Below are 22,659 nucleotides of genomic sequence, written 5' to 3' on the forward strand. Positions count from 1 at the left end.
TCCGGTAGCCTTGACATATGATACTATTTTATTTGGCATGTCAATGAGAGCGAAGAGTCAGATTTCGTCAAATAATAACAAACTTTTATTTATATTGACTGGAGTTGCCATTCAACAGATTACATTCAATTGGAAAAATCATAGCAGATTAAATTACAATTTCTGGTGGAATTCTGTGTGTCATATATATAAAATGGAGTGCACAATAGCAACACAAAGAGGATATTTTGGTAAATTTCAGAAGATTTGGGGACCACTAACAGATTTTTGTAATGAGTAATAATGTTTTCCCAAAGTAAGATATTTGACACGGAGGGATGTGGGTGGGTAATAAATATTAAATCCTATAATGTATAAGAGTATTTAACTGTTTTTGATGTATTGGGAATGGAACTTTTGTAAGGGGAGGGAGGGGTTGGGAGGGCTTTCTAACTTGATATCAATTGTTTAGATACTAGGAATAGTTCATAATATTCAAAATATTATAGAATATAGGTATTGGCTGAAAAGTTATATTTTTAATGATATATGAAAGTTAATCAAGTGTATATTTATAAGTTCGAATGATTTTTCTTATACACTTGTTGTAATATGTAAAAATGAATAAAGAATTAAAAAAAAAAAAAAAGAAAGAAAGGGTACTGCTGGAATTCCAAACGAACTGGTAATGTAAGTCCAGCCACTTTTGAATGACAGTCCTGAGAACGTTTATGGACTCCTCTTTCCTCTCTCGTTTAGATACTGGGATCCTGGTCCAAGAGCTGACCCAGTGGAAGATTTACGCTACATCTGGGGAGGTTTTGCATACCTACAAGACATCATCGATCATGGGATTATCGAGAGTCAGACTAGCAATGAAAGGCCCATAGGAGTCTACCTCCAGCAAATGCCATATCCCTGCTTTGTAGATGACTCGTGAGTAAGAGCACATAGTGATCTCCAGATATACTAATTGGTAGAGTGGGTGGTGCAGGGGGCTCTGGAGAAGCTTAAATACTTTGCCTTTGATCTTGTAGGGAACTCCCTACTGTGACTGTAGAAAAAATGCCTGGGGTGAGGGGTGAGCTGTTCTGCTGCTATTAAAGCAGAGATAGGGAAGAATGGGAAAGGGAAGGTCAATGCTTTACAAATAATAATAGAATTAATAGTTATGGGGTTTTATAGTTTACAGACAGGGTACAGGAAAATCAGCACGTGAAAAGAAAACCAGGCATTGGTTTAGTGCTGAAACAAACTTGGCCAGCGCAGTTAAAATGCCACCATTGTTAGTGTCATTGAAAAGGTCATGATGTAATGTTCACAAAGCCAGGGCCATGAATGACTGGAATTGAGGGTTCCAGGCAGCCCAGAGCTGAATGAGGGAAGGGGGTGGGGGGGGGGGGGGGCGCTGAACTGCTTTATTCAAAGAATTCGCCAGAGGAATGTGTCTCTGGTGCTGGAATTCTCACCAAGTCTCTTCCATGCTGAGGGAGAGATCGACATGGCATCAGCCCATTTTTATGCTAAGCTGTGTAGTGGTAGAGCTGCTTGGCCAGAAAACTGGGAATTGGGCTACTAAATGTGCTCATTCTCTGAGCCCCATTAATTGTTCAGACTTTCAGTATTACACCCTGCTAAAAGTTGCCAGATTCCAGGCCCTTGTAGATATCACATTTTTCTAGATTTCTGCCTAATAAGGTTTGCAGTGGGTTATGAAACACTAAAGCGCCTGTCAGCAGAAGTTATTCATACATTTGGGGACAATAATGAGTCATTGGTAAAACAGCATTTATCCACTGAAATGGGCTGTTTGACGACTGTGGCTAAAGGCCTTTGCATTTTAGAACAGCACATTAATTTTAACTCAAGCAGCCATCTGATCCTTTCCCTTCTCCTGTATGAGCACCCTATTAATCACTCAAATGCAGTTCCTACTACACGTGTTCAGTCTTCTCCTTTAAATGCATGGTAAGTGGTTACGGAATGTCTCCTCCAGTAACTGACTGCTTTTCACTCCTTTTCTTCTCTTTCCAACCCCTAGTGACTTCCATTTCTGTGAAAGTCACTTCAGATGGAGCACCTTGACTGTTCTGTGCTCCAGCTGAGGACTCAAATAGCATCTCCTTATTCCTGGGACCCCTTGAGGGAAGAAGACTCCAGGCATAAGCTCACATGCCTGTTCATGCTTGCTTCCAAAAGTGCGAGGAAACACTTCTTTCTCGCCTCATCCTGCTCAGAGCCATACTTAGGATCATGGACTCTAGAATGTTCTTCCTCTGAGATACAGGAAGGACAATTCTAAGGTCTTTACTACAACTAGCATCCAAAATGTCCACTCCCTAGCTCTCAACATTTGGCATATCATCAGAGGGGAAGGGGGGCATTTTGAGTCTCAAATAATGGATTGACTGTGGATATAGTGCTGGAAGGCCTGAAATAATGTTAAATATGCAATAAAGAGCAACTCAGTGACTCGGTTACAGATGCAGCAGCTACTGTACCTTAGGCATGTAGTCTATCACTCACTGTGGAGTTGCACATGTGTGAACCACCGAAAAATGACAGGCAAGATACTATTTCTCACCCCTATAGATTATACTCATGTAGGACTCCAGCCTAAAGCTTATTAAAGATTGGCCATGGAGTTATTCCATAGTTTTTTCATTTTACTGCATTGGAAGAATGACACAAACAGATCCACAGCTGAGAACCACAGAGGACAGATGTGGATTTTAGCAAGAGATGTTTCTTTATCCCAATTATATGCACACTTCATTTTTTGTCATTGCAAGTTGAGAGATTTGATAGAACACACACACACACGCACACTGATTTTTAGTGAGTCGAGAACCTGCCAAAAGATAATCCTTTGGTAAACACAAAATTAAGTTGTGGAATTGCTGTAAGTAGGTCCTAGGAAGAAGTCCAGTTAGGAAATCAAGAGTTACCCCCCCCCCCCTTTTTTTTTTTTTTCCACAAAACTGTGCAAGAGGGTTTTAGTGCCATTCGGTGCGTTGAATGCTCTGCACTGCTGAAATGGTCATAGAGTTTCTATGAGCGTCAGAGCATTCAGCACATTGGCCGTCATTAAAAACTTCTTGCACAGTTGTGTAAAAGTGTGGGGGGGGAGGTGGTAAATGTACATTTTTATGTCTGACTGCTATAGCAATTGAGGATCACTCAATCGCGTAGAGCAGTGGTCCCCAACCCTATCCTGGAGGACCACCAGGCCAATCGGGTTTTCAGGCTAGCCCTAATTAATATGCATGAGAGAGATTTGCATATAATGGAAGTGACAAGCATGCAAATCTGCTTCATGCATATTCATTAGGGCTAGTCTAAAACCCGATTGGCCTAGTAGTCTTCCAGGACAGGGTTGGGGACCACTGGCGTAGAGCTCTCGATAAGGATCGGTTTATTCTCATATTTGACCATCTTAGCTTTTAGCCTTTGACCCAGGTTTTTTGCATTAGGACCTTCAGGGACCCCTGAGGAAGACAGGGTTGTTGAAAAACGGACCGTGTTGGGTCCATAGTCCCCAATCTTTTGGGTCCCAGACATTTCATTATGTGGATTAATTGACTGTATTTTCAATAAAGCCTGCATCTTGGACATCTTCTCCACAGTGTTTTTGTTTTAGACTGCTGCCGCACTTAATAATCATAATATTAAAAGAATAGTTGAAGACTGTCTTAGTGTGACTTGAGTATGTACTGAATACCATGATCTGAAAGGAAGGAAGTTTAGTGGCCCTGAAAGCTTGTATCTATAAACCTTTGTGAGTCTTACAAAGGTGCTTTCTCTTCCCATATACTGTATTTTATTGGCTAATTGTACTTATACCTGCAGACACTTAGAAGAATGAGATTTCTCATTTGAAGAAATATCTCAATATTACCAATCAAGATTAGCACTGTATAAGTGCTCAGATACACTTGCCTGATTCCATCATTCATTTCTTGATTGCGCATAAGAGAAAAAAATGTTACAAATTCACGTCATGTTTAGTAAAATGTTTTGTCATGCATTTTTCATTCTGGTTTTCTTTTCTTTATGCTTGCTTGTTTTATCCCAAATCATGGTGCAACACTGTCTGCTCAATACCACCTCTGTCAGTTTTATGATCACGTTGAACCGCTGCTTCCCCATCTTCATGGTGCTTGCTTGGGTCTATTCGGTCTCCATGATGGTGAAAGACCTAGTGCTGGAGAAAGAGCTGAGGCTAAAAGAGGCCATGAAGAATCTGGGCATCACCAATGAGGTGATCTGGTATTCATGGTTCATAGATGGCTTCATCGTTATGGCAACCAGTACACTCCTGCTAACACTGCTCATTATGGTAAGCGCCACTGGAAAAGTCCCTATAACAAAATCCTTTCCAGCTGAATTACCAAAGTTGAGCTGAGGCAAGAGTGCACATTGAATGACTTTTTGTAGAGAAAGGAGCAACTATTGTAATATCCTCATTTCTCTACCAGAATGTTGACAAACATGGCTACCACACCATTTCACTCTACCAGAATGAAAAAAGAGGCACAGAGGGTGAAATTTCCCTGAAATGATAAGGCTAGGTGATAGCTAACGCATGACTGAAGAGCACAAATTGGTCACACTACTCAATATGGCATGCATCCCTGAAGCTGAAAATATATTCGGATCAATATTCAGCCTGCAGCAGTCATCATCATTTTTTTTTTTTTTTTTTAATGCAGACCGCTATGAGCAGAATGAGTCCAGCATATTCATGCCAGGCCACGTCCAGGCAACCACATTGATACCTGTGGCTAATTCAGTGGTGGTAGCCGCCAGAGTTTATGTGAGTCTGGTCATTATTCAGCCAGGACCTGCATAAATAAAACCAGGTTAGGTGCCCCCCATCCTAATCTCCCCACCCCTACAAGGAAACAAAGGGCTGCCCCCTTGGGCCTACCTGGAGAAGGTCACTCATCCTTCCTGATGTAATGTCGGCCATTCTATGAAGCAGAACAATTTTGAAAACTGGCTTAAAGACTTTTTATTTTTCACTGATGTTTCCCAAAGGGAAATTGCTATCGTTTCATTAGTATATGATGGATAGTAAGGCAGTGTGTGCCTGAATTTGCAGTAGAGCTCCTCTTTTGAGTACCTGTTTGCAGTGGCATAGTGAGGGTGAGAGCTGCCCAGGGCGGATGCGCCCCTTCCCTGCTCCCCCTTCCCGTGTGCGCCCCCTTCCCTTCCCCTGTACCTATAGTTGTTCACCACCGCGAGTAACAACTTCAACGTGCTCCTCGCAATCCCGGCGGCTCTCCTGACATCTCTTCCTGTGCGTAGTTCACAAGGAGCGGCAGTGGGTTTTACATGGGGGTGGGGGTCTCCTCCTCCACACCAATCTGGGCAGAGAAAGATCAGGATTCAGCACAAATTGTGGGATACCATAAGCCTATAAGAAAATCTTTCTCTGCAGGTTTCCAGTAACAAATCTGGTGACCGTGTTATCCTCTCTGATTTTATTCAGGATGGGACAGGTTTCAAACTCTCTACACTGTGACATGGTTCATAAGGTACATCGTTTTCAGACTTTGCCAGTTTTCAATGTGGAAGTGTGCACTTCTGTTTTGTAGCTTGCAGAAGGTACAAAGTCCCCAATGACATTTCCAATTGCTTTTTTTTTTGTAATGGAGAATAAAATGCATGGATTTGAAAATGTATTTTGTAGGGTAATTTTAGAAAGGTTTTACATGTGGAAAGATCAGTTTCTAAATAACACTCTGGATCCACATATAAAAGTACAGTAAAACCTTGGATTGCAAGTAACTTGGTATGCAAATGTTTTGCAAGACAAGCAAAACATTTTATTAAATTTTAACTTGATATACAAGCAATGTCTTGCAATACAAGTACATACAGTATTATGTATTAAAGTTTTTGGGTTGTAGAGTTTCCATTATTTCATAGGGGGAAATTTGCTTTGATATACGAGTGTTTTGGATTACAAGCATGTTTTCGGAATGAATTATGCTCACAAACCAAGGTTTTACTAATTATGCAAGCTGTGATCCTATGCTATGGATTGATCTATGGTACGGCCATACCTCAAATACTGTGTGTAATTCTAGTCACTGTGTCTCAAAAAAGATGTAGTGGAAGTAGAAAAGGTACAGAGAAAGGCGATGAAAATGATAAAAGGGATGGGATGACTTCCCTATGAGGAAAGGCTAAAGCGGCTAGGGCTCTTCAGCTTGCAAAAGAGAGAGTTCAGGGGTGATATGATAGAGGTCTATAATATACTGAGTGAAGTGGAAAGGGTAGATGTGGACCGCTTGTTTACCTGTTCCAAAAATACTAAGACTAGGGGGCATGCAACGAAGCTAGTAAAGTAGTAGATTTAAAACAAACCGGAGAAAATATTTCTTCACACAATGTGTAATTAAACCCTGGAATTCGTTGCCAGAGAATATGGTGAAATCAGCTGTGCCTGGTTGTATTCTGAAGGCCCATACAAAAATCTAAAAAATTTAAAAAACTGGTTGCCGGTTGGTTCAATCAGTAGTATAACCCCCACATTTATATGAGAGTGGGTCCAGGATCGGGATTATATACTAGTACTTGAAATTTATGATTTTGATTTTTGAGCATATTGCAATTCCCTTTTGTGGCATTATCGAGAGATTTTATGACCCAGGAGAACATTCTTTCTAGGATAGGACTTAAGACCTCGAAGCAGGACAGAAGAGCGAGGTCATGGAAAGTTCAAGCTGTGCTATGTGGAAAGAATGTTTTGGAGGATCTTCGGCATGGCACAGGCTCTTCACCTCTGCTAGGTGCAGGAGAAACCCTTGAGAAGGTGCAGACTGGGCGCTTTGAAATATTATATCTGTCAGCATTCCCCCACAGCATCTTATCAGAGCTGCCAGAGGCGCCAGCTATGAGAGATGAGCAGACAGGACCGGAGAAGGTTGCCACTGCAGCCCCTATAAAAGAGAGAATTTGTTTCCCTTTGCTTTGCCTGGTTTCCTTTATTATGTTTAAAGTTCCACTCCTTAGACATAAGATTGCAAAACCAAACAAAGATGATAAGCTCTAGGCTTATACGCCTTACATGGTATGTGTGGCTTACAAGACATATTGAATTTCTAGTACTGGTGGGTGGTTATGAGCACTGTGGTCTTCTAAGTATTTTATTGTCTTTCTCTTTGGTTGCAGTATGGCAGGGTACTCCCCTACAGCAACCCTTTTCTCGTCTTCCTGTTCTTGATGGCTTTCTCCACAGCAACAATCATGCAGTGCTTCCTGTTCAGTGTCTTCTTCTGCAAAGCCAATCTGGCTGCTGCCTGCAGTGGGGTGATCTACCTTACACTGTACTTGCCACACATCCTCTGCTTTGCCTGGCAGGACCATCTGACCTTTAAAATGAAGACGCTGGTAGTAAGCCTCCATCTTCTACTCTTAAAGCCTTGATCTCAAGCTACTTCCTTCCCTGAAATGCTTGTCCCAGGATCACACCATAACTTATCATCTTTTCTAGAAAAATATTTTCCTGTAGGTTTCTAGCTGGTTCCATTGCTTCAGAACTGGGTCATAACTGTGTAAATGTGTAGATCATATCAGTGGCATAACCAGAAGGTGATTTTGGGGTAGTCTTTATCAGGTAGAATGGGTGAGCATGAAGCATTTTCTCTCTGCCTCCCATCTCTCCTCCCCCCTCAAAAAATTAATGCCTTGATTGACAGGGATCCCTAAGCCCCCAGTAGCTGAAGATATCCTCACCCTCACTCTCCCCCTTCCCCCCACCCACAGGCCATCAACACACCATTCCTCTCTATTACTGATGCTGGTTCTTTATGTAAGCTCAGTTCTCATGATTTTACAGCCAGGGGGATGGTTTCATATTGAAGATGTCTTCAGCTGGGGATGGGGATGAGAGGGAGTGGGCATCTCTCCCACTGCTTGGGGGGATGTCATGTGCATTGCTTGGCACCGGGAGGGAGTGGGCATTTCTCCTGCTGCCAGGGAGGGGGGGGAGTGTCGGGCATTTTGCTTGGTGGTGAGAGAGAGTGGGATCTCTCCCACTGCCGGGGCGGGGAGTGTCATGGTGCACATTGTATGACGGTGGGAGGGAATGAGCATCTCTCTCGCTGTTGGGGGGTGTTACTTGGCGGCAGGAAGGAGTGGACATCACTCCCGCTGGTGGGGGAGGGGGGGTCAAGGGGGTTGCTTGATGGTAGGTCTGAGCTGTCAAGCCTTAGTTTCCTGTCCATGCTTGAGCCTATCGGTGCTCAGGCACTGATCATAAAGTAAGGCAACAAGAGCTCAGACCCGTCATCAAATTTTGGCCGCAAATGAGGCACAGTGATGCTAGAGAATCACTCGGCGTTTATAGAGTATCGCTTGGAGTGCTCATTTTAATATTAATGACCTTGTACTACAGTATCGGAGACTGCTAGAAAACTCGGTAAAGCCGTTTTAATAATCCGCTGCTAAAATACATGCATGTTAGTTCATCTGGAACTGGTTTAGCAAGCACATAAAAGGCAGAGTTTAGTTTTGGGAATCTGCCCCCGAGTCCTTTGACACCACAGGCAGGTCTTGTGTCCTCCATTGCTGTGTTCAGGAATGTGAAAGAATGTGCAGAGCAGGCAGGGTAGGAAAAAAAATGCTGCACAAATGAAATGTAAACAGGAAGTAAGGGGAAATGCCAGGATGAGAGAAAATGTTTTCCAAGTAGCTACTTGCTCACCTAAATCAAGTTTCAAGTTTATTAGGTTTTTATATACCGCTTATCCAGATTATCTAAGCGGTTTTACAATCAGGTACTTAAGTATTTTCCCAATCTGTCCCAGTGGGCTCACAGTCTATCTAACATACCTGGGGCTATGGAGGACTGAGTGACTTGCCCAAGGTCACAAGGAACAGCGCAGGGTTTGAACCCATAACCCCAGGGTGCTGAGGCTGTAGCTCCAACCACTGCGCCACACACTCTGTTCCCTTATTGCTCATGTTTGGCACGTCTGTATTTCAAGGAAGCCATTTCAACATATCCCTGAGACTTAAGACATGAAAGGTATCTTACTTTTGAACACTGCATGCACCGAATTTCAGAATATTTGTGTTGTTTTACTGCGCCAGGAATGTGACAGGCTGTTTCGTCGTTATCCTGCCTTTCTCATTTCTTTATGTTCAATCAGAGAAGACAAAAGGAAATTATATTTTTAAACTTTCATTTAATTTCTACATTCTCAAAATTCAAATGTTACAAAGAACTTGAAAAATGAAGATGTCTCTTTCTGATGTAAGCATAAAACAAGTTGCTTAAAATTGCCGTCACATATATTCTGGATTCCCTGATCTCTTGGGTGTGTGCAGGTGTTTCAAATAATACCATAGGGGTCACTAAGTCCCCAGAAAGACCGTGGTCTAATTCCTCATTTCCACTCCCTGCCTCTAGTTGGTTACCTTACTGTATACTCATTGATGGCTAACAGATCTTACATCATCTTGTTTTACTTTGTTCTAGAGCATCCTGTCCCCTGTAGCCTTCGGTTTTGGCACAGAGTACCTCTCTCGTTACGAGGAACAAGGTATTGGGCTGCAGTGGCACAATATCCAGACTAGTCCTGTGGAGGGCGATGAGTACAGTTTCCTCTTCTCCACTGTGATGATGCTGCTGGATGCCTTCCTGTACGGAGTGACTGCCTGGTATATTGATCATGTATTTCCAGGTATAGCTGGAGATGTGCCCTCTATTTCAGTGCTGAGAATCAAAGTCACAAAAACGGATCTCTATAAAAAATTCCTACCCAAACATGAAAGCAACCATAGTAAATAGGGCTATAGGAAATTACTCAGTTATTTTTTCATGATTTATAATAGTCACAAACGTACCATTCAGTGTTTATATCAATAAGCATAAACTTTTAATTAGTAACAAACCCCTCAATAAATGAATAAACTAGGAGGAAGGTATATCATCCATTGTAAACAGATTTCAGTGCATAGGACCTCCCATAACATAGGCTTCCTCCTAGTTTATTCGTTTATTGAGGGGCTCTATTTCAATGCTAGCAGATGAGACTTAGGGTCTTATTTTTTGACATGAAAAGGCCAGTTTATCCCTCATTAAAATTCAATACAAATAAATAATAAAAGTACTTTATCTTCTCTGCAATTAGATGCAATCTATTGTCTTCACGTCAATGTCAACTGCTTAACACCACAAAGAATGTTTCTAAGGCACCAAGTTGCAATGGTCTTATATCAAATGATCTCCCCCCCCCCAAACATAAGAACATAAGAATATCCTTACTGGGTCTAACCAAAGGTCCATCAAGCCCAGTAGCCCGTTCTCATGGTGACCAATCCAGGTCACTAGTACCTGGTCAAAACCTAAGGAATAGCAACATTCCACGCTACCGATCCAGGGCAAGCAGTGGTTTCCCCCATGGGCTGTGTTTCAAAAAGTTTCTGCTTCAGGGGGTGATATTCCAATATCCTTCACTCAATGAAGATATTGGATTCCATCTGATTATGGAGAAGATAAAGTACATTTCTTAATGATAAGATTTTAGTGTGTAGGATTAGAACATGTTGGTGGCACTATTTAGTTTTTGCACAGTTTAGGGCAGTGGTTCCCAATCCTGTCCTGGAGGACCACCAGGCCAATTGGGTTTTCAGGCTAGTCCTAATGAATATGTATGAGAGAGATTTGCATATAATGGAAGTGACAGGCATGCAAATCTGCATCATGCATATTCATTAGGGCTAGCCTGAAAACCCGATTGGCCTGGTGGTCCTCCAGGACAGTGTTGGGAACCACTGGTTTAGGGGGATTGTTGGATCATGTGATGCCTCAAAAGTATGGAAGTTAGATAAATGGTCAAATGTTTTTGACTGTCTTTCCATCATAGGTGCTGATTGATGATCCTTACACACCTTTAATTTAGAACAACAGCTGAAGGCCATATGCATATTTTTCCTGCTAGTATTTTATTTATTTTTAGTACATTTTGATCACTTGCTACCAGATTGGACTAATTTTGGGTTGTTATTGACTTGTTAAAATTCTGCAAAGTTATAGAAGCCAGAACACAGTACAATGCTACAGTGAGAGAAATGTGAATAAACTTTGAATTCTGAAAATATTTTTTTAAAATAGTCTTTTTTTTTAATTCTTTATTCATTTTTCAATATTTCAATAAGTGCAACATAAAATACAATCACTTGACACTTTAACATCACTTAATATTCAATCAAAAGCTAATACAAATAAAATATCCCCTCCCCTTATGCCCTCAGTTGTATTTTAAACCTAAGAAAACATAACTTAACATATCCTTCCCCCCTCCCCACCCTGGACGTGTATAAATAAAGGGAAAAAACAATATTCATTCTATACAGTAATTTGTTAATGGCCCCCAAACATCCTCAAATTTCCTAAAATGCCCCTGCTGTATAGCAATTACTCGTTCTATTTTAAAGATGTGGCACAATGAACTCCACCAAAAACTATAGCTCATCCTATCCCAGTTTTTCCAATTTTTTGTAATTTGTTGTATGGCAACCCCTGTCATAATAAGTAAAAGTTTATTATTAGAAGAAGAGATTTGGCTCCTAGCTCTCATTGATGTCCCAAATAATACAGTATCGTATGATAGTGCTACCGGATTTTCTAATAAATTATTTACTTGACCCCAAATAGATTTCCAAAAACTAAGTATTATTATTAAGTATTATTTTCCAGAAAATTTAGCAGTGAAGGCAGTGGTTATGTGGCCACAGGAAGGGCTGGAAAATGCAGCCCATGAAGCATAATTGGCTGGTTCTTTTGGCATTGGCTTGGCCAACCAAATGCTGAGCTGGTTCTGGGAGGTGGTGGAGAAGGCTAGAAGATGATGAGACTGGCAGTATCTCAGACCATGTCCTTCTCCTCTGCTTCAGGTGGCCTGACTTCTGCTTCTCCCAGTGGGTCAAAGTAGCATTTGGGCCCTGGTGGCTGAGGAAGAATATGTGACCTGAATTGTTGCCTCTCACCTTCTCTTTCTGCCAGCTTCATCAACATGATGAGGAGAACTATGGTCCTGTCTCAAATAGTAAAATAGATTGAGCCTGAGGTTCTAACACATGAAGAACTTTATGGTTAATAGTTAATTTGTGCAAAATGTAGCTACTCTTGCAGATAAGCTCCCAGCTCACTGGCCTATACATCTAAATTTTAAGAGAAGTTCTTTGTATGTTGCCCTGGTATGTTGTATGTTGCCCTGGTGACAGGAGGGAATGAGCATTCGTCCTGCCATTTGGGGGGGATTTGGGGGAGGACAGTGGCTTCAGAGTGCCTGGCACAGGGGTGGGCATGGTGTGGAGGTGTTTTGTGTGGCAGGAAGGATTGGGCATCCCTCCTACTATTTATTTTGGGTTCAGGGAGAGGGGACAGTCGCTGGAGGGGGGCCTGGTACAGGGGGGCTTTTTTCTTTTTTTTAATGGGACAGATTGTGCTTGTGTGACCATTAAAAAAAAAAAAAGTCCTAAAAGCAGTGGCAGGAGGCTGCTTCCCCTGTCACTGCTGTTAGGGCTCTGTGCATGTGTCAATCACTCACTGAGCAATTGATCAGTTAAGTTTGCATGCAAATCATTTGCATGCAAACTTGATAGCGCATCGATCGCTGCTGGAGAATTGGCCAACAGCGCAAGTTGGTATCTTTAGTGCATCTAGCCCTTAAATTTTAAGGAGGCCTCTGGCACCTATTCAGATTATTCAAGATGGCAACTGAGGGATGAGAGTGAGTGGGAATTGTTCCTTTCTCCTTTGATTCCATGCACTAGACCTCACCACCCACATTTTTTAGGGGACAGGATTTGGAATGGTCTAGGCCTGCCCTTCTAGGCTTCATTTGTTCATCTGTGAGCCCTGGAGTGAGACTATGGTGGTGGTGGTGTGGGGGGCGGGGGGTCAGGGATATAGAAGTTAACAGGGTTTCTGGGGAAAAAGTGAACTTGCCACATGGTAGGCTCTACAGCTTATGGCTTGGAGCAGACCAGTGGCCCACCAAAGATCTGAGGCTTCATTGGTATGCCTGTGACACCAGGGTCAGTGGCCCCATTGACCTAGCCTGGTGGTTAGAGCAGCTAACTCAGCACCCTGAGGTTGTGAGTTCAATTCCCACTGCAGCTCCTTATGACTCTGGACAAGTCACTTAACAGTTCATTGCCCCATGTAAACCACACAGAAAAAGCATTATATATCAAGTCCCATCCCCCTTTTACCCTTTAGTATACCGAAGGCTTTGGAGGACAGTTGAAAAATGAACCACACCTTATTTGTATCACAGCAGCTCATTAATATTCAGTTGTTGAAATGTTTGCACAAAAGGAGTTGCAAAGGCTTTGAGACCACAAAAAATTTGGCATTTTTGCCCATTGGCTGGTCTTTTGTCAAGTCTTTAACATGCAAAAATGTTTTGCACTTGATTATATCGGCTTGAAGGGTGAAAGGAAATTACAGATGGAACAGCAGGGTGAGCCTTAGAAAATCAGCTCTGACTGCACACAATTCTGGGGAAGGTTTTCAGTAGTTGGTCTGTTTTCAGAAAACCATACAGAGCTTTGATTCCCCCCCCCCCCTCCCCGCAGACTGAAAAATGTCTGCTCTTGTTAAATCATGGCACACTACCTGCTGTTGTGTAACTTATATTTATCCCAAACAATTTATCATGGGAGCACAAGCGCCAGTCAGCCTATGAAAAATTGCACAAGGCCTTCTGTTTGTCTTTCAGGGGAGTACGGGATACCAAGGCCTTGGTATTTCCCGCTGCTGGCCACCTACTGGTGCACATTTGAACATCCTAAGGACACGGATGGTGAGTCATTTTCAAGGCTCTTGTGTTCGGAAATAACTTGCAAATGATCTGGTTAGAAGCACACACATTGTGCATTCATTGAGAAGATTAGAAGTACAGTGAGCATCCTAGCAGCTTACTTTGAACTTTGAGTGTCCCACTGTTATTATGGTTTTATTAGAAGGTGAGTCAGTGTCCTCCCCAGGCCTCTGAGAAACATGCCTATGTTAATAAGGAAAGTGATTAAATGAAAGGCCTGTAGAGAGGTTTGTTTCTTCTGTGCCTCCTTGCAATCACAAACTGGTGCACAAAATATCGTGTCAATTAACAAAACTTAACTTAGACTAGCCACCAGGGAGATAGGCTTTAAAACAAGCCGTAGCGCATAAATTCCTCAGAATGCCACACGAATTTGACGTATGGTAGCTATCCTCATCGGAATCTTTGTGATATGCGATTTTTTCATAATATATTATTTTCTTTTTATATATAATTGTAAAGTGCTTATGCTTAATGTTATAGTAGCAAATATATTTTTTACTTAGCTTTTTCTAAACAAACTGGGTCTGGCTCAATCCCCACCGACGCGTTTCATTATTTCATCAGGGTCGGGGACGGAGATCACTATAAAGAGCAAAGCATGGTATTAGCTTCAAATTATCAAACCCAGCAAAAATAAAATTAATTTAAAATTTGCTACAAAGCTTACCAGAGCAGTGTGTTATCTTAGCAGAACGCTAAATCCATAGTTAGTGAGCCGGAAGTGAAAACCGGCCAGCAAAATGGGGCTAATAACTTAAAATTCTAGATCATGTGACTCAAACCTAGCCAATGATTATCACGCAAACCACCCTTTAACTCAGACATGCCCCCGTCAATTAGCAAAGTCATATGCTCGCTGTGAGCCAATCGCTAGTTAGATTTAAGCCGTGAGGATACATGGTGTTCAGCTTAAACATCCACCGCAATTCTTTGATATTTAAATTATGTTCATGATTTCCTCCCTCCCACCTGACATGAACAGTGTCAATAATACGCCATTTGAGATCAACAATTTTATGTTTCATTAAAGACCAATGGCGAACCAATGGAGCAGACTCGACTCCGGTGTTGACGCGTGACTTATGTTCATTGAGTCGAACATGCATGGGACGACTGGTCCGCCCTATGTAAATTTTTGGGCATGGGCACATGATCATATAAATCACGTGATCAGTTTTACAATTGGTTCTCGTTTTAGCTGTGTACACCTGGCCCGTAACTGGATGGGACCAAGTTTCACCTTCCAATGCATATTCACACCATTGACATTGGTGGCATCGATAATGCCCATTCTTTACAGGGGATTCATCTTGTTTATATTTGTAATGGCCAATAAGTTCACCCAAATTTTTTGATCTTTTAAAGGCAAAAATAGGAGGGCCATATTCATTCCCCATGATCAGTTTAATAATATGCCAATGCTTAAGAACAATGTTCTTGATGTCATAAGCCAAGTGGGAGAATTGTTGAACACATACTAAAGAATTGTCATCTTCCGGTTTTTGTTTATATTGCAAAAGCAAATGCCTATGTGCGTATTTGGCTCGCGTATATGCTTGTTGTATTATATGATTTGGATATCCACGTTGTTGAAACCGATTCTTCAATATCCGTGCTTGGATTTTATATTCAACAGTGGAATGGCAAAGTCTCCTCAATCTTAGAAACTGACTATGAGGTAAGCTGTTTTTAAGCTGTTGAGGGTGGAAGCTGTGGTATCTAAGAAGACTGTTACGATCAGTGGGTTTACGGAACAGTGTTGCCAATAGTAACCCATGAGATTTAAAGATAATCATGTCTAAAAAAGGTATTTCCTGATGATTAATGGTGGCAGAAAATTGAATATTGGGGTCTACCTGATTTAGCCACACAAGGAACCTATGAAAAGTGTGGACATCAGATTTCCAGATGCAAAAAATGTCATCCAGAAATCGTCTCCAGACAGTGATGTTTTGAAACCAAGGGGAGGTATAAATCTGTTGTTCCTCCAGTTGAGCCATGTACAGAGTTGCAACAGCAGGAGCTAAAGAGGCTCCCATAGCTATTCCATGGGTCTGTAAATAAAACTCTCCTTTACACCAAAAATAACTCTGAGTAAGAACCAATGTTGCCAGTTCCATCAAAAAGGTAGACGAGATTCGCTGACAATAAGTTTGATTTGTAAATATTTGTTGAAGCAGAGTTAATGCACCTCGTATGGGGATCATGGTGTATAATGCCTTGATGTCTAGCGTTACCAGGAGACCATCAGTTTGAGACTGAGGGATGGAATTCAAGATGTTAATCATATGAGTACTGTCCTTGACATGAGATCTAATCTTTAAAACCTCTTGTTGTAAAAATAGATCTAGAAATTTTGAAAGAGGTTCTAGCACAGAATGAGTCATCGATACGATAGGTCGCCCAGGGGGGTGAAAAATAGATTTGTGAATCTTTGGTAAAAATCTTATCCGAGGAGTATTGTGAAATGGAGGACAAAGGAAAGCTGCTTCTTTTGCTGTAATCATTTTTTTCTTTAAAGCATGAGAAACTATCTCGGATATATATATCTTCAGATCAACAACAGGATCCTTCAACAATTTTTTGTAAAACTGATTATCATCTATGTGCTTGGCTGCCTCTGTTAAATAATCCGTGCATGATTGTAAAACGATAGCACCACCCTTGTCTGCCCGAGAAATTACAATGTCCTGATTTATACGTAATTCTTTCAAAGCACATCTTTGTTGTTTGGTAAGATTGTCAGGCGGGAAAATAAAATTTTCTTCTAGTATTTCCACATCATGAAGTACTAAATCCATCCAAGTAGTTAAATTTGGGTGAAGAGGAAGGGGAGGATGCCAGCCAGATTTTCGTGTTATTAAAGATGAATCGATAGTAGGTTCTTTATCCAAAAAATAGTGTTGAGTGTGAAGTTTCCGTAGAAATTTATAAAGAGCCAACCGGGTCTCGAAGGGATCATATAACTTGGTGGGAACAAATCCTAACCCCAATTCCAGTAATGATAACCAATCAGAGGAAATTCTGGTGCCAGTTATATTAATTATGGCTGAAAGTTCTTTTGGGACCTGGTTTGAGGTCCCTGGTAGCTTTGAGGATGAAATGCTACCCTTTTTCCACGATTGCCGCGATATTTCTGACGGCCCCGACTTCCTTGTGGGTAGTAGTTTTTTGGAGCTGAAGTAGACCCTGAACTGTCACTTCCCGAAATGGAAGAGGAAGAACTCTGATCATTTGGATAAGGATGTTGAGGTCGAGACCCATTGGTTGATTTGAACATCCACAAATAAACCTTATTCGTGGAGTAGTCTCTTTCATCACGTTTATACTTTTTTATTTTTGTTTGTTTGATCTTGTTCTTGTATGTTTCACGAGATATCCGTTGATCCTCCTCCTGTTTTGTGAATTCTGTTTCAGAGATGCCAGAACTTTTAATGTTTGATAACGTTTGGTCAATATTATCTTTAAGCTCAGTTTCCAATTTAGTTGTGTGCTCTATAATTAATAGCATGAGATCCATGCTGCACTTGTTTAAAATCGCACACCATTTGTCCACAAATTCAGAGTCATACGCAAATAATGTCGGAGCTTTTTGTATGCGTAGACCTCTGGGGATCATTGATGATGTAACATATTGAGCAAGAGTGTTGGCATGTAATTCAGCTCTGGTTAATCTCTGATACAATGTTTCTAATTCAGACCAAGAGGAGGAAGAGATGTTTTCTTGTATAGTCTCATATAGAACTGGTCTATTAGTTAATGTTGTTCTTTGTTCCTCCGAGAAACTAAACGTTTTTTGATTGGTGGTGTTTTGTACATGTGCCATGCTATTGAAACTCAAACACAAACTGGTGCACAAAATATCGTGTCAATTAACAAAACTTAACTTAGACTAGCCACCAGGGAGATAGGCTTTAAAACAAGCCGTAGCGCATAAATTCCTCAGAATGCCACACGAATTTGACGTATGGTAGCTATCCTCATCGGAATCTTTGTGATATGCGATTTTTTCATAATATATTATTTTCTTTTTATATATAATTGTAAAGTGCTTATGCTTAATGTTATAGTAGCAAATATATTTTTTACTTAGCTTTTTCTAAACAAACTGGGTCTGGCTCAATCCCCACCGACGCGTTTCATTATTTCATCAGGGTCGGGGACGGAGATCACTATAAAGAGCAAAGCATGGTATTAGCTTCAAATTATCAAACCCAGCAAAAATAAAATTAATTTAAAATTTGCTACAAAGCTTACCAGAGCAGTGTGTTATCTTAGCAGAATGCTAAATCCATAGTTAGTGAGCCGGAAGTGAAAACCGGCCAGCAAAATGGGGCTAATAACTTAAAATTCTAGATCATGTGACTCAAACCTAGCCAATGATTATCACGCAAACCACCCTTTAACTCAGACATGCCCCCGTCAATTAGCAAAGTCATATGCTCGCTGTGAGCCAATCGCTAGTTAGATTTAAGCCGTGAGGATACATGGTATATTATGAAAAAATCGCATATCACAAAGATTCCGATGAGGATAGCTACCATACGTCAAATTCGTGTGGCATTCTGAGGAATTTATGCGCTACGGCTTGTTTTAAAGCCTATCTCCCTGGTGGCTAGTCTAAGTTAAGTCCTTGCAATCACATCACTTGAATCAATAAAAGTTAAACAAATTGGCCAAGGTTAAGAAATAATTTCAAATGGCTGAAACGTTGCGATTTATTCATTCACAAAACAGGAATAAAAAAGTTCACAGTGATTTCAAGGTCAGATATCGATACAGTCCTAGATCTTTCATCAATCTAAGCAAGAATTCAGTTACATGAAACTGGAAGATATGCAGTAGTAATTTTTGATATATTGTAACACTTTTTTATGAAGTTATGCTTTGTATTTATGATGTGTTTGTTTTGTTTGTGCTTTATATTTAGGTTTTTATTATTGGATGTACTGATCTGTCAGGTTATTTTTTTCTAATAATAATTCTTGTGTTTATTATAAATTGGGCTTGTCCAACCTTTTCTATCAGGGGCCACATTTTATATTTTGTAACACTGGGAGGCCAAAACATAAATGCTGTATTTTGCCACATGTTTCATCAAATAGTGGCAAAATGCAATAGTGCATCTAAACCTCCCTAGCTCTCACCCAGCCTCTCACTCATGCAACCCCGCCACCAGACCACCCACTCTCTTGCGCTCATATAACCTCCCCCCATCAGCCTTCACCCACTCTCTCTCTCTCATTTAACTCCCCCTCCCTTACCACCAGCCTCTGCCGACTCTCCAGCTCAGTGTCATGCAAACTTTGTCAAGCCACGGCACGCTAAGCGTAGTGGCTGCGGCTTGAGGCATTGGAAGTGCGTGGATGTTGACACAATGATGTCATCACATTGACATCCGTGAATGCGCGAAGGCCCTCAGACTGAGCTGCCAGTAGGGGGGTGTTGGAAGGGAAGACGCACGGAGAGGAGGAGAGGCCCACAGGATGTGCCTCTTGCCGCAAGAAGCATGTCGTGTGGGCAGTCAACTGGCACCAGCACCTCTCCGCTTCCGCGGCGTCTCGCAGCACATCTGAAATCTCGGGCGGCACCCAGTTTGTGATACACTGTTCTAGCTCATGCAACCTCCCCCGTCAGCCTTCACCCAATTTCTTTTCCCTCGCCTGGCTTTAGCTGCAGAAGAGACGGTAGGATTCCTGCTTCCCCATCGCAGTATAACTCTGAGAGCTTGAGGCACATGGCACTAGAAGGCTAGGTTCGTCTCATGGCTCCAGGTCTTGTGAGATTTGAAACTGTGAGATCTCTCTGAACTTCCAGCACAGCACGGTCCTTGTTTACAGACTGCTGAGTTGCAGCGGGGAAGCAAGAATCGCTCTGTAAGCATGACAAGAATTTGCCAAGCTTCCAAGGGCCCGAAAAAAGCACTAGGCAAGTCCGCTGTAAACATTTGGGACTAGGAAATTTTCAAGGTTTTATTGAGCAGGGTGGGAAAGGGAAAGTTCTGAATGATGATTTCATCTGTGAACTTTGCTTTGATAGTTTTCATTAACATGTAAGCTGTATCCAGAAACACATTTGTATAAAAAGTCTAGAACGAAAGGTACTGTATATAAATCTTTTTAAAGAAGTAAATGAATAACTCCCTACTGTTCCTCAGCATATTTAAGTCTTTTGAATCTACAGGAGGTTAATCCCTTCTGCAAACATTAAAGAGACTTTTCCTCTTCACATATGTTAAGGTCCTGGTGGGACACAGGAATCCTGCTCTGCCTGAAGAGGTTTTCTTTCCCCTTTCAGGCCCCGATGCGCAAAAGGTTTCTGTGCCAGTAAGACTCATTAAAGTAGTCTTACTGGCACTGAAACTCTCCTCCTGATATTCAAAAGAGTTCCCCATGGCTGCTACCTTAGCAGCCACCGAGAACCCTATGAAAATGCAGTATAAGAAGCTCATTCGTATTCTAATGATCTCTCCTTGTGATGCGCTAGAGCAGTGTTTCTCAACTCGGTCCTGGAGTACCCCCTTGCCATTCAGGTTTTCAGGATATCCACAATGAATATGCATGAACTTGATTTGCATATACTGCCTCCATTATAGGCAAATTTCTTTCATGCATATTCATTGTGGATATTCTGAAAACCTGACTGGCAATAGGGTACTCTAGGACTGAGTTGAGAAACACTGCTCTAGGGGGGATAATGGAATGCTACTCCCCCCCCCCCTTTTAAGATTGCAATTTTCCAGCAGCTCTGGAACTGCCAGTAGGTGTTGTGCGTGTATTGTACATTCACACAACACATGCACAACAGCTGCACCCCTACCAGCCTGCAGGTGGCTGCCATTCTCCTTCCCTCTGCTCAGCTGATGGCGGCTCCATAGCGGCGATCAGCTGAGAACCGGCAGAGGGGAGAGCGGCAGATACCAGCTCAGATAATGCACAGCTTCCCTGTCGACTCAGCTGATTTGTGGCTTCTCCTGCCAGCTCTGGGGCTGGTAGGGGAAGCCCCGATCAGCCGTGGCTTCGGAGCCCACAGGTGAAGCTGCATATCAGCTGAGCCACCAGCCGCCACTGCTCTCTCCTCTGTGGCTCTCAGCTGACTACGGTTCCAGAGCCACCATTAGCTAGGCAGAGGAAGAGAATGGTGGCTGCAGGCAGAAGGAGGAGCTCTGCCTAGCGATTGCTCTACTGAGCAGGTGCCAGGCGCATTTCCTTCCCTCTTTTATGAGGCTACTCTACACAAATAGAATGCTTGTGTTTTGCATGCTATTTATTTGTGCATAGCCCTGTAAAAGAGATTCACTCCCAACATGGTATTTTTTACCATGTTGTCAGAGCGTTGTATATCCTACTGTCAGAGTTAGAAAGTACAGTGTTACCCTTGAGAAGAGAATACAGAATGAAGATGAATTGTCTAGCTGCAGCAGGATACACCCATTCAGCACTTTGCCTTGCAAAGTACTACCATTAAAAATATCCGTGGTGGTTTGCAACACCTGCAATATGGACAGTACACCATTCTCAAAGGACTAGATTCACAAACCTGCCTGATCGGGACCAATCCATGCCCAATCCGGGTAGGTCCGATGGATTCCCCAAATTACATATGCAGATGGGGGCAATCGGAGCAACGCCTCCATCTGCCTGCCCGGATTGCTCTATAGTGATCCCAGCACATGCGCAAACCTTCTGTAGATGGTCTGCGCATGCGCTGGACCTCCGGGCCCGGCAGAGATTTTATTTTTTCTTTCTTTTTTTAACGTTTTTGGAGCCCGTGGTTTTAACCCACGGGTTAAAACCACGGGCTTGCACTGTGGGGAAGGGTGGGAGTGTCGGGGTGGGCAGGCGATCTAGGGCAGTGAGAGATCAGGGCAGTTTGGGGCAGGCAGGCGATCCAGAGCAGCGGGAGAGTAGGGGCTGCAGGAGGCGTTCGGGGAAGCAGGAGATCGGGGTTGACAGGGAAGAGAACAGGGCGGCAGAAGGCAGGGCAGTTGGAAAGGGCTTGAGCGACTGGTTCTCAGCAGTCGCTTGTTTGTGATCAGCCAGCCCAGTCGGTGTTGCAGGGCTTTGGTTAGTGAATCGTGTCCCTGCCTACTTTGCATGCCGTTGCCCTCATTTGCATGCGCGGATCGGAGGATGGGCGGCAGAGAGGTAAGTGAATCGGGCCGGAGGGAAATCAGGGCGCAAAGGGGTCGCAAACCAATCGGTTTGCTTTGTGAATCTAGCCCACAATGCTTACAGTCAATTAAAGCAAGCAGTTGACGCTGTGCTTTGGAAGTCATTTGGATTCTGCTGCTGTAAAGGGTGTGGAGGAAAACTTATTGAGCATGGCCAGAAGGGAAAAGGTGGCCTGGCCAAAAAAAAACCAACCCAAAACTGTAAAATGATCATTATACCAATTTAAATTCACATCTTGTTGATTTCTAGAAATTCAAAAGCAGAAGTCTCCAAAAATACCTATCAATTTTTTATGTCACTTTCTAAGAAAGGGACTGTGGTACTGTGATCTCTTCACAGCTGTTTGGTTAGGGTTATCATATTTTACAAAGGAAAACCCCGGACACATAACCCTGGACACCTCCAGCCCCACCTCATTCCACCCTAGCTCCGCCCGGTTCAGTCTCTAGCCCAGGGGTGGGCAAACTTTTTGACCCATGGGCAACAATGGGTTCTTAAATTTGACAGAGGGGCTGGGTGATGGGGGGGGGCATGGTGGGAGGGTCTGATGCTACAGGAGGAAACAGCACTCCTTCAGCTGCCAGCTGCTGAATCCACACAAATTTTCTTTTTGCGCATTGTCTCCTTTCTATATCCTTAGTGTCCCCAGTACCTCC

General features: G+C 42.4%; 1 protein-coding gene across 1 annotated transcript in view; it reads left to right on the top strand.

The window, feature by feature from the left end:
* The window catches only part of ABCA4 (ATP binding cassette subfamily A member 4), a 221,770-nt gene that overhangs the window by 72,215 nt on the left and 126,896 nt on the right, over nt 1-22,659 (top strand). The window contains exons 13-17 of the mRNA XM_033916873.1: nt 739-915; nt 4,096-4,318; nt 7,162-7,383; nt 9,473-9,677; nt 13,725-13,808. Of these exons, the coding sequence (XP_033772764.1) occupies nt 739-915; nt 4,096-4,318; nt 7,162-7,383; nt 9,473-9,677; nt 13,725-13,808 (911 nt within the window). The remainder of the gene's footprint in view (nt 1-738; nt 916-4,095; nt 4,319-7,161; nt 7,384-9,472; nt 9,678-13,724; nt 13,809-22,659) is intronic.

Source organism: Geotrypetes seraphini, chromosome 12 (genome assembly GCF_902459505.1).
Source record: "Geotrypetes seraphini chromosome 12, aGeoSer1.1, whole genome shotgun sequence".
Classification (NCBI taxonomy): domain Eukaryota; kingdom Metazoa; phylum Chordata; class Amphibia; order Gymnophiona; family Dermophiidae; genus Geotrypetes; species Geotrypetes seraphini.